Source organism: Porites lutea, chromosome 3 (assembly GCF_958299795.1).
Source record: "Porites lutea chromosome 3, jaPorLute2.1, whole genome shotgun sequence".
Lineage (NCBI taxonomy): Eukaryota > Metazoa > Cnidaria > Anthozoa > Scleractinia > Poritidae > Porites > Porites lutea.
In genome coordinates this window covers 27,404,788-27,417,525 of record NC_133203.1, presented here as the reverse complement: position 1 = coordinate 27,417,525, position 12,738 = coordinate 27,404,788, and the positions used below count along the sequence as shown (strand labels likewise).

Below are 12,738 nucleotides of genomic sequence, written 5' to 3'. Positions count from 1 at the left end.
CGAAAGGCTGCAACATGGTTACGACATTTCAACTTTTGTTGCTCTAAAAAGAGTCGTTGCGAATCGTCTCGTGTAACATCACCTTAAGTGACATAGTGGATGTGTAACTCCGTTGCTGTAAACTTGGTTAGTCTACAGTTACGCGTTATTAAGGGAATCTAAATCTGGAAACGGTTCTCACTGTAAAACAGACTCTGAATCCATACTCAGCTTGGATTCGGTAGATTCATCTAAATCCATGGTTCGTACAATCTTAAAAGGTCTTGAGTTTTATTAGTCATCTTGAACATTTATTTGCCGTAACTGCAAGACTACGAAGTGAAAATGCCTAATTTCTCGTTTTGTGGACGATATGAACAAGAGCCAACGACTTTTTTTTTGTTTTCCTGATCTTTGATACAGTCTTTTAAATTCAACTCCAGAACAAATTGCCAACATTTGACGAATCGAACGAGATGGAATAAGCGTGATAAAGTTTGAGGCAGCGCGACATCAGTTTTCGTAGCCGTCGCCGTGGATGTTGCTTAAGCGGTAAAATGATCCGCTTAAGCTCCTTGTTGTGGTTGCTCGAGCTCAATACTTTCGCGTGGATGAAAGGGCAGTGCGTCTCGGAAGGGATGCACAAATTTAAAGTTCCTTCCTTTCCAAATACCAACGCTGAACTTTACTTAAATGTACCGTTTATCCACTTAAGTACCAGAAAAAAGCCTTTTAATGCCTTTGTTTTGACTTCGCTCTCCAAAGTAGAATTGATTTGGACACGCGCTATTCGACCCGTTATAGCTCAATCCGTACAATTCAATAAAATTTCCTTAAAACTGAACATGGATTTATGCCATTTTTTTTTTTTTATTATTGAACGAAAGCACTGTTTAAAATCATGAAATAAAAAAATGGGGGTCACCGTACTCGTTTTTGCGGTAGAGCTCGAGAATGTGGGCACCAAATGTATTTCCTCCGATGTTTGAGGGCGAGTTTCAAAACGGCATATTTGTGGAAGGAGGAAGAAAGCATTAAAAACTCCGTTTTAACAGAATTTACAACGAAATATCACAGTTAGAAAGCAATGTGATAAAGATGGCGCTTAAGGTAACTCCCTTGTCTTGGAAAGCGCACCCTCTACTGCGAACAATGTTGCGAGAACCAAGATGGCGGTGGTTCTTCCCGCTCAAGCTTACAAGGGCCACTTTTGCATAGCTTAAGCTTCTATTCGTAATAATAACGCCAAAGACCGGCTGACAGCTTCCTGCTCTGCTATCGAAAAACAAGAAAATGGAAAAAATGTGCGTGATTCCGAAGTCTGCAGTGGTTTTTCACTTCGCGGCCGTCCAGTCCAGCTGTGGAATTAAATGTCCTGGCAGGCTCCTGATAGCATGCATACTTAATAATACGTGTGAAAACTTACTATGGCGGAGAAAGTATGCAAACTTAACAGAACACATGCAAGCTTAATAAATAGCATGCACACTTAAGAATACATGTAAGCTTTTAAACAGAACGCATGCAAACGCTATAAAGGGCATGCAAACTTAATAAAATATGCGAAAACTTAATCAAGTGTTCGTAAAATTTATAAAACGTGCGCAGGCTTAACAAATCACCGGCAAACTAAAACAAAAGTAAGTGCAAAGTTAGTACATGTCAAAAATTACAAACTTAATAAAATGTGCACAGACTTGAAAAAATACTTTCGTAAGTCACGACAAAATAAATGAAATGAAAAAGTTACAATTTCAGTCAGTCTAGGCATTTTAGAGGCTCAACATCAAACTAATTAAATCAGAATTGTTTTCAACGCCATTTAAGCAAGGGTGGACTATCTAGCAACATACAAGTACTAAAAATCTGTCAAATTCCGCTCATTGGAACATGTTAACATTAAGCGTTAAACATTTTGAGCTCTTAACACAAATGAAAATTGCGCAAAATTTCTTTGTTACGTTTGCAGAAAACTTAAAGAAAAAAGAATAACTGCTACCTAGTTTTTGTTGATAAAAAAAGAATTTGTTTTTCAAAAAAGATAAATATTAAACACAGTTGGCTATTGCACAGGAAGACCATGCTCCAGTCAAGGAACACCAAAGTAACAGGGGGTCAACAAAGTAATAGACTTCGCTGATAGCTTTAAAATTAGGACAAATTCAGAAGGCTTTTTAAATCTAAGAAAAAGAAAGCCGTTTTTTAATTATTAGTTTTTAAAATTTAACGTTTGTTATCAGATTTCTGTTAGCTGCTGGGTGAAAATATATATCTATAGTTGGATTTTTGTACTATAACTTTACAGCCGAAATAGATCCCTTCCATCAAACAGTTTTTTCCTCGTTCAAATACCATCTTCAAAGAACTCAACATAAAAACTAACGGTGCAGCCACTGCTTTTTTCTCCTCTTCCTTTCTTTCTCCTTGCTGTTTCCATTTTTTTTTTCTTTTCCTAGTCAAGTGTGATTTTCGGGCTCATCGGAGGGAAAAAAACTTGCGGCCGTTTTTTTTTTCCTTTTTTTTTCAGTCAAACGGTTGTAATTTTCGTTTGGTACATTTTCAAAAATCCAGCTAGAAATTTTTTGGCTTTGTCACCTATACGTTAATTTTCGTTAACTTACCAACGTCCTCAAATATACAACATTCACTTTTTTGAAGCTTTTCGTTTTTCTCCTTCTTCTTAAAAGTGAATTGGAGTGGAGGGGAGAATACTTTTACTAATTTTTTACGACGCAAAGCACTAAGTTTAAGCAGGTTAAGCTCCAATGCTAAAGAAATTGGATGAAAAGGAAATTCGTTTTCATTTAAGGAAAAGTTTTTTTACCTTCGCAAAGAGAATAATAAAGGATAATGGAACATTTCGGCGTCGCATGAGAATTTCTGGGGCCAGCTAACGTTTGTTTCAAGCAACCGAAATAGTATAAAAGAGAAGAATGTTTAATTAAGGGAAAGATTAACTCTGGCTAGCCGAAATAATGCGTCTATAAAAACATCTTGAGTCTATGGAGTGATAGAAACTCCTCACACGAGCATAATTCATGCAACCCAGCCAGAAGATTTGCTGTGAGTTGCGCAAAGGTTCCTTCAAAGGAGTTGAGCCAGCAGCTAAGTCAGGCGAGCCAGATAATGTCGTACATATGTCCAGTACTATCGCACCTTCATTGACCACGGCGATTATGTTCAGACATATGAACCCGTGGACGTTATAGAAAAAAGGACCTTCCTTTGCCAGTGGACGAAAAAAATGGTCAAGGTTCTTATCACAAACAAATCCAAGGAGGGAATATTAAAGCCTTGAGACCACAGAGCAATTAATCTACTTATCCATCTTACCTAGTAAATGTAAGGCTGCCGCAGAAAATAGAAACTGAACACAGAAACTGTGAACTAAATCTAGCTAAATCTGAGACTTGCTACATAAATAAGATTAAGAAAAATCTCAATGCGCTTGGTTTTCTGGAATTCCCTTGCAACAGAGTCGGTAAGGGCCGGTAATGAAAAGCGCAGAGCGTTACGATTAAGCAAAAATCAAACAGGCGAAGCTCTAAGCATAATACTGTCTATTCAATTTTACTGTAAGGTACGGAGTCAAAATCCGAAAGGAGGTTACGCGAGTCGCAAGAATTTGAAGAAAAAAAATCTCGGTTTTCGATCACACATATTGTATCCAAGGTTTGAACATAACTACTTCACTAAACTCGATGATGAAGAAAAGGGGAATATTATAAACAGTTTGTACCGATACAAAGCCATCGTCCGTTGCACACATTTAGTCGCAGGTATCCTGGAGCATGGATGCAAACTTGTAAACTCAGGCCACTAGGGGCGTGACTCTAATTAAATACCGTATTTCCTCGAATCATAGCCGTCCCTCGATTAATCGCCTCTCTCTAATAATCGCCCCCTACCACCACTGTACGTAACCCATAGCGGTAAATCTGCAGGATGAGCCTGAAGTGGAGTCTGCTCCAGCAAAATTGATCAGTGACGACGCCGAGGATATTGACAATGAACATTAATCAAGGAACCAAATTTGGAACACTTAAAAAGCCGATGTTCAGTTTCTTTGATGTGATTATTTTTTTTATTTAATGGGAAAATAGAACAAGATATTTAGGGCACGACTTCCAATGAACAATATCTGAAAAAAATCGCCCTCCTCGAACAATCGCCCCCATTTGGCGCGAAAAAAGAAATAATTTCGCCGGCTGTTATTCGGGGAAATACGGTAAGCATACTTTGTTAAATGCTTTAGAACGGTTTGCTTCCATCAGTGATCCTGAAAAGTGAACTACAAATATGGCTCAACGGAAATAAAACACGTGAGACGTGATTTCAAATAACACGATGACGACGACGGCTACAAACACGTTACTTAAAAAGTGAATTTGCGCTTTCAATCTTTATCGCGCTTATTCCGCCTCATTTAGTTCGTCAAATGTTGGAAAATTTTTTTTGAGTTGAATTCAAAGGACTGTATCAAAGTTCAGGAAAAGAAAAAGCAAGTCGTTGTCTTTTGTTCCAGTCCTTGACAAAACGAGAAATTTGGCAGTTTCACGTTGTAGTCGTGCTTCGGCGGCAAAGAAATGTACAAAAAAGCGTGATGCACGTGCAAAGTTGTTGTTTTGCTTGTCTAAACCTATCGCTTTTTTGCCGTTCTCGTTCCCGTCGTCGTCGTCGTTGCTTTGACTCCCCAATGACGTCATAAAACACGTTTTCCTAAACAGGGAAGAGTTGTAAACCTAAATCTTAGGAATTTTCAATTTAACAAATACATTCCATGCTGCCGTGCGTCTGTTCAGCAATAGATCACAGAAGACAAAGAAGTGGCACACCAGCCGCGCTGATGTTTTTAACATATTTTGACGTCTTCCGTGATCAATTACTGAACAGACCCACGGCAACATAGAATGTATTTGTTTTATACGATGATCAAAAAAAAAGAAAGAAAAAAGACCGATATACATACCTGCCTCGTACCGCTTGACTGTTCGAGGATTTGTGCTAGTCTAGGCATTTTTTATGTCCAAGTGCTACTTTTCGTATCCGATTCTTCTTTTTTTCTTTACCTTACTTGTACACAGTATCTTTGAAACGTTTTTCAACGTCTTTTCTTGCTCAAAGCAGAATAATAGCAAAAACATTTGGCAAAACAGCGAGACTACCGTAGCAATGACACATGATGGCAACTTTTGTGAAGATTTCTTGTAGTTTAGCTCAGTTTAGGCATTCTCAAGTAGTCAAGAGCTCTTTTTGTCTCCGTTTCTCCATTTTTCTTCTTTGTAAACAGCTCCGCTGCTAAACGTTTCTGCGAGGCTCAGCTTTCACTTGCTTTAATCAGAAAATAATCTCACAAAAATTTTTAAAACCGGTTGCCATTTTGAACAAAGCAAAACAAAAAAACAAAAAAAAACACTGACGTCGTCCATTCCTCTAATAGATCATGGACAACGACCAATCACAGCGCGAGTAGCATTCGCGTCATTGTAAAAACCAAAATGTTTATACATAAACCGTGTAAATAGCAAATCTGCCTTATATGATTGGAAATGTTATTTATCCTACTGGCTATTTAACTAATTAATAGATCAAGTGACCCTTTTCCCTTTATTTACCGATTCTTATATAACGTAAACAACCATACAAGGCGTATTTTTCAGAACCTTTTAATAACCTCTCTCGAGGAGTCGACTGTTAAACGCGAACACTGAAGTGACACTGTAAAACAGAAATATAACTCAATTGTCTTCAACGCGAAAGCCTCAAAACACATGTGTTCATTCCTCATTGTCACGTGTTCATTTAACTGTCAATCAAAATCGCGCCTAAAACCTGAAGCGGAGGCACAGCCTCTGAAATGTACCTAAAAGAACTTGTTGCACTTTCATTATCCTTTCCCCATTTTGAAGTAAATATTTTGACCGTCAATTCTCAATTATCAGTCACACGAGGAAAAATTTGAGCTTCTAAAATGTTCCAACGCACGGACATTGAGTCTCTTCTTGGCAAAAAACAACCGCAGGCGAAAATTCCAGTAGCGGTTCTCTTCAGTCAACTTCATTTTAATAATGTTACTTCAGATGCTCTTTTTCACGGCGGTCATGTCATGCGCAGTGCAAATTAAACCAGCGAATCACCTCAACAGATTTTCGCCCTCGCCTGTCTAGTTATGCTACAGAAGCGGCGATAATTTAGTTCCGCAGTGACACTGAAAGGCAAAACTTATAATATTAGCGGACTCAATTTGGATGAAAACCTTATCCCATCGTCTTAACTGAAAAGAACAAGAAATCGGCCTTTTATATTTTATATATGTTTTTTATTATTGTTGTTTTTAACAACAACAAAAAATTAAATATTAAAATTGCGCCGGTACGTTGGCGTAATTACTTTCTAATATCATTTAGGGTGACTGAAACGACACATGTGAGAAGCTCACCTGATAAAAACTATGATTATTATAAACCAAGGTCTATCACTGCGGATTTCTAACTATAATGAAGCATTTTAAAAGACACAGTTTCTCGGAGAAAGCTTTGGTTGGTTATAATTCCGGGAGCTCACCCACCTCTCCCTCAATCCAACATGTTGCCTTGAGTCAGAAGTTAGGGTTAACGGACGGTTAGGCGAGGCGAGGGGAGGGGAGGGGTGAGTAGAAAGTTTTCCAGGGATAGTGGTATGGACGTTTTTGTTATTGTTGTTGTTGTTGTTCTTCTTCTTCTTCTTCTTCTTGTTCTTCTTTTTCTTTCCTCTCCTCATTCGTCCTTCACATGCTTCTGGTCATTCGCCCAACGGCGTCTCCCTCGCCGGACTTGTCCTCTAAACGGTCTGTGGAGGTCGGAGATTACACGATCTTGAGTATCAAACGTAGGAAGGACATAAACAGGAACTCTTCAGAAAAAAAGGTGGGATGATTTATTGGTGTCACTAATTTTATCTGTTTTTCTGCCTTAAATCCCTATTTTATATGAAACGCCATTTTACGTCTAGTTTTCCCAGTCACGTTCTTCCTTGTGTCTAATTAGCAAGCTCCGGTGTTTTCAGGTTCAAGTTCCATCATATTGTCTCCAGTACAGTGATTGTCCAGACGAACCACTTTCAATGACGTAAAACTTTGAAAAATAATATTCAACTATTCCTCGAAGGAGAGGTGAATAGTGGTGCATATATATCTAGCGCTGTTCTCTGACCCTGAGGGGAATAGTTGTTTTAGTATTTACCAAATCAGTTGGATAAAACTGAAAAAAATTAACCTTTTGTAAATTAAAAAGGCCACTTAGTAGGAACTTTGTTTGCAATTTACAAACATTTCGGGGATTTTTGTCAAGTGCATTTTACGATTTTGTTGCAAATTCAAAATAATTTTATACCTACCAGTGACACCGACAAGAGAAAGTTCATCGCTTTCTTGGTATTTGTTTGTACGACAGCCTCATTTATCGCACGAATTTTGTCTTCCAAAAATGTCTCGAAACGAGACGCAATGTTGGCTCCGGTCGCAAAACTATGATTAGCCAAGGATATTCCGAGTTACACCTGCAGGAGCCGATCAAAACACTCGAAAATTGCTGTTCTCTGATTTGGTACATACTAAAGAGATTTATCCCGGCAAACTCCACTGACAAGGGAGGTTCAATTCAGCGTCATAGAGGCGACTTATCTTATTGAGATTGATCAATGAATACACTTCTGGTCAATTAATTCGATAGAAAATTGATACTAGGCTTAGAGAGAGCGCAAAATTATTTACAAGTGGAGTAAAGAGTTGTTGAGAATGAAAACGTAGTAACGCGCTTGGATTCATTTTCAACGGGTTTTAAAGGAGCAAATGATATTTTCAGAACTTTTAAAAGACACCTGTTTCTACAAATCACAGCATGTTAATGCGTTCCTGGGCAATAATGACTTTTATAGTTTATTTTTACCAATGTGGAACTTTAACAAAGAGAGACACGTATCCACGATGTTTCTTTTTTATCGAGATTCAGTCTTGGTTTTGATATAAACTATGCATTTGCATGGCGTTCGTTTTCATAAGTACGCGACAGTTTTATACGGTTATAACCATGTTAATGCAGTATAAAAATGTGCGTGACCATGAACTTTTCAAAAAAACATTCTCTTTTACGGTTATTAAATGGGTAATCCTCATTCCGCAATTTAATTCAGTGAAATGTCGGTGGCCGGAAAGAGATTGAGCGAACACATCTACAATGCAAGTTGCCTGACCCCGGAAGAATTTATAAATCTTCCTCATTCCTAAGTAAATTAGACTGAACTGAGATCACTTCATCTCTTTGAAGTAGGCCGGCAGTCTTAAGAAAATCATCTCAAACAAACAGAAAATGCCATCAATTAAAAATATTGTTGTAAAAATTGACAGACTTTTAAAAACACTCTAAATAAATTGTCAAAATGAAGGTTACTTGTTAACTTCCTCGAGTTTTTTTCAAATTTCCTACCAATCATATTCTTAGAAAATGCCGGTCATATTGCAATTTTTCATCCATAAATAGCTTATAAAATGAAAACATAGAAAATCGCTAAAATCCTTGGTGTTTTCCACGCTGGATCTTTTTAAATTACCATAAATTTTAGCGCGAAGGTTCGCTTTGAACTTTTTCAATACTAGTAACTATAAAAAAAACACGAACGCGTGTTTCAGCAGTTCGGCACGCAAAAGTAGGGTTAGAATCCGACTCGGATAAATCCTGAAGACAGAACTCGTGTTTAATTAATAAATGACATACTTTTGCTTTTATCTTTATAAATATCAGGAATGAAAAAAGTTTTAAAACTATTGAGTCTAATTACAAAAAATAAAAACACTCGACCAACATTGTTCTTGGTTATTGATTTAATTTGCAACAACGAACGATAAAAATTGGTGGAGCCTGAAAGAATTAATCCTATGAGCCCTTTCCGAAAGTTTTAATAAGTCTGAGTTTAAGAAACTCGCTTTATGCTTAATGAAACACAGTTTCCTCTACTTCCTACTTAATAAGATGTTTCTTTAGTCGGAGCATTCAACAACATTTTACATTTTTCAATAGACCACAGAACTGTCACAATTATAGAACTCTTTGATTCGCCGACGAATTTGCGTGTAAGTTTCCGGAAGCCGGAAAGCTGACTACTTTATCAAAAAATTGGAGTGAAGAGCAACGAAGCGAAGACAGGTGTAAATCAAACGCAAAAACAGTTTGATAACACTTTTTCTTTTGCAGTCTATGAGAAAACACCTGGTTTCCTTTATAATAAATAACAGAAAGTAATTTTAAATTTCCTTTTCATTCTCTTTGCCGGTCATGATATTGTCTCCAAAAAAAAACAGAGGAAAGTTTAATTTAAACAACTAGAACCGAATGTATTTGCGAGTAATCATATAATTCGTATATTTTGTCGCCTTGTGTATAGATTTTTCTCCACTCTCGCATTTTTGTTATTATTCCCTAAATGCAGCAACCCTAACCTATATATAGCGATAAAATAAGCTTTTTTAATCTATTAGAATATAATTGACACTTGGCCCGCCCTGTGAGCCTCCATGTAATTTCCTCTGTTCTATTCGCCGAACCGTGGGAGCCAAATTTGAACTTTAATATGATTTTAAATATCGAATGAGCCTTTGGACAAGTTTTAGTTCCTTATTGCCATGGATTCATTTGCGTTTTCATCTGGACGTCATGAATTAAGCTATAAAGATATGGCCTGACAGCTGTAATAACAGAATGGTCAACAAACGCCCTGGTTAGACTTACTTAATCTCTAAATACAATCTTCGAAAGACAGTCGATCGATCGGAGGCCTCTAAACTCTTACAATGGCGTCCAAGTTCTGCATCGCCCGTTTGAATGAGTCAGTGCAACTCGTTCGCTTTTACGAAGTATTCATAACGTCTATCTGCGTTCTAAACTTGGTGTTTTCCCTGGTGGCAACAATCGGAAATATTCTGGTTATTCGCGCTTTGAGAAAAGCCTCATCGATACCGCCCAATGTTAAAACCTTGTTCCTGAGTCTGGCTTCTTCGGATCTTGCTGTTGGGGTACTCTCACAACCAATGTACGGCGCTATAATGGCTGTAATGTTGAAGATGGCCTCGTCGGGTGAAAACAATTTCGCATTGTTCTGTCCGATATTATTAAACGCATGCTACTACATTATCAATTTTCTTTCCTGTACATCCTTTCTTAATGTCATCGCTATCGCATTTGATAGACTTCTGGCCATTTGGCTTCATCTGCGCTACGCGGAGCTTGCCACGGCGAAACGTGTTTTGGGCTCTGTGGTGCTTCTGTGGCTGACAAGTAGCATGGCCGCCTTGATTTTCATAGTTCTTCCAGGAGGCAATTTTATGGTAGCTGCAATCATTGACTTCGTCGGACTTTTCTTAACAAGCATGGTATACATCCGAGTGTTCAGAGTTGCAAGATCTCATGAAAATCAAATTCATCAGCAACTCTCACAAGCGCAAAATGCCGAAGCACTGGAGTTGATGCGCGAAAAGAAATCGGCTTACAATGCTTTGTATGTCTACTTTGTTTTCCTGGCTTGTTATTTTCCACTAGTTCCCTCAATAATACTAATGCAAACTGATGAATCAAAAATTTTCTTTGTGATAACTTATCATGCCTCCATGACCCTAGTATTCTTAAATTCTTCGTTGAATCCCATTGTTTATTGCTGGCGTTATCGCGAGGTTCGTGAAATTGTAAAAAGTACACTGAAAAGAATCATTCACATAAACCCAAACTAGTCTTTTGTCAGTAACAGATCAAGCTATTAGACTAGAATACAAATTAAATTTCTCTCACGTTGGTGAAAATTTACTCGTTGTTGGAAGTAGCTTGAAATAAACGTCAAGATAATAAGATGAAAAAGTGTCATATTACTGACTAGTTTTAAACACCAGTAATAAGAATTTTTATCTCCGACAATTTTTTTTACTAAATACGCCCGTTTACAAAAACAGGCTAAAATAGAAATATAGAGAACGTTCGATTGATTACCAGAATTTAATGAACAGTGTGACATTTGAAGAACGCGTGCAGCGTTTATCAAAAAAAGTGCCCTCTCTGGCAAATAACTAATAATTATTTTTCATTCCAATTTTTTTCCGATTTTGATTAGCTTATATCCCTGGGCTATAAATTCCTTATAGCAAACTAGTGTTGACCACATACGCGAAAGAGGTTTGCTCTTAATTGGCGATTGACGTAAATCGTAAATTTAAAAACTGAAAAGGGACGGACGGCACGTGGTACAATGCTGGAGAAAATAGCGGAAGATTTAGAGACCTTAGAAACCAGCCGACATCTCGCCATACCACTGCTGCTTTCCCCGTAAAATGATGTCTGAGAAACAAGTACAGAAATACCACACTGATGGCGCAACACTACCCAGATCTGGGTAATTTTTCTGATTGGTTAATAAAGCAAATCTTCAGCCACTCAGAAGCACTATCCAGACCTGGGTAGTGACACGTCATCAGTATGGAATTTCTGCGTTCGTTTCTCACACCTCATTTCAAGGGAAATCCAGTGGTAACTTTGCGAAATGTCAATTATTTTCGCAGGCTAAAGATTTAATCAGTAAATCCAATATCAATTTTTAAGCCAAGGTGATTGAAATAGTCCAACTACCGACAAGATATCAGTAATATCAGTAAGATAAGGTACAATCGATATGAAATAATGGTTTTATCATTCATTCAAAATATTTTCAAGCTGAAAACATGCTCACCTGCTCGATGTAAAGTTCCGTCTTAAAAACCGTTGCCTGCTTTTTCTCGGCAGTTTTTAGCAGATTTTCTTCCCGGAGGACTTTCTTTGTTGTTCATCAAGTTGTAGTTTCGTGTAAGTCGATCGCTTTGTATTTTTGTAACGTTAGTAGTTCGGTTATTTCGTCTTCGGATAACGTCTGAAACCTCTTGCTATCTTCTCCAGCTCTACAATGCCAAAACCTCTTGCGTGACGTCTGTACGTCCAGTTTTCAGTCGATATCACTTGATTTACCTTAATCGTAATGTTAACAGCAAACATATTCCACATTTGGTCAACACTAGCTGGTCTGGGAGAATCAACCAAGGGGATTTTCGGCAGTGGAAACGAAAAGGTATTTTTAAAATACTTCCCACGATTTTCAATCATTTGTTGTCACGTGATAATTCACGTTACGACACTGAACGTTCATTGCTGATGAAGATTGTGGGATACAGTCCAAAGCTACAATACTAAAAGCTAAGAACTTTCGATTTATTTTTCAGATTTCAATTTTAAGGTCAAGAACGCGCATTCATGGAATTTTGAAAGAATATAACGTAAAAATTAGGATAAGATAAGAAAAGGTAACAATAAAATACGGTAAGGTAAGATAAGACTAGCAATCGGTTAACACTACAGCTGCCCACGCTCTGTATACTGTCGGTCAATAGTATCCTTGGTCGTTGTGTAGCTCTTTGAAATATACCGATTCTTAATAAAGATTTTCACACATATTCCTTACAATAGGTAGATAAAAACAGGAAACGAAAGGTTCCATGTATTTACACAGCTTCGATCAAAACATTATCAGTTTCGAGAATAGTTTATTCTAAACTATAAGAAAAGATTTAATTAGAAGTTTTATTTTATTTATTTAGCTTCGCCTAACTAGAATACAATCTTTCTACATGAATACATAAAAATTATTAGGCAGGGAGACCACTACAGCCTAACCAATTGCAATGGATCCCTGGTTAATTAAAAAAAAAAACCGTTA

General features: G+C 37.4%; 1 protein-coding gene across 1 annotated transcript; it reads left to right on the top strand.

Moving 5' to 3' along the window:
* Positions 1–9,802: 9,802 nt before the first annotated feature.
* Positions 9,803–10,735, top strand: LOC140932076 (melanocortin receptor 3-like). Its single transcript, XM_073381733.1, has one exon. The coding sequence runs from the start codon at positions 9,803–9,805 to the stop codon at positions 10,733–10,735; it is 933 nt and encodes a 310-aa protein (XP_073237834.1).
* Positions 10,736–12,738: the final 2,003 nt, after the last annotated feature.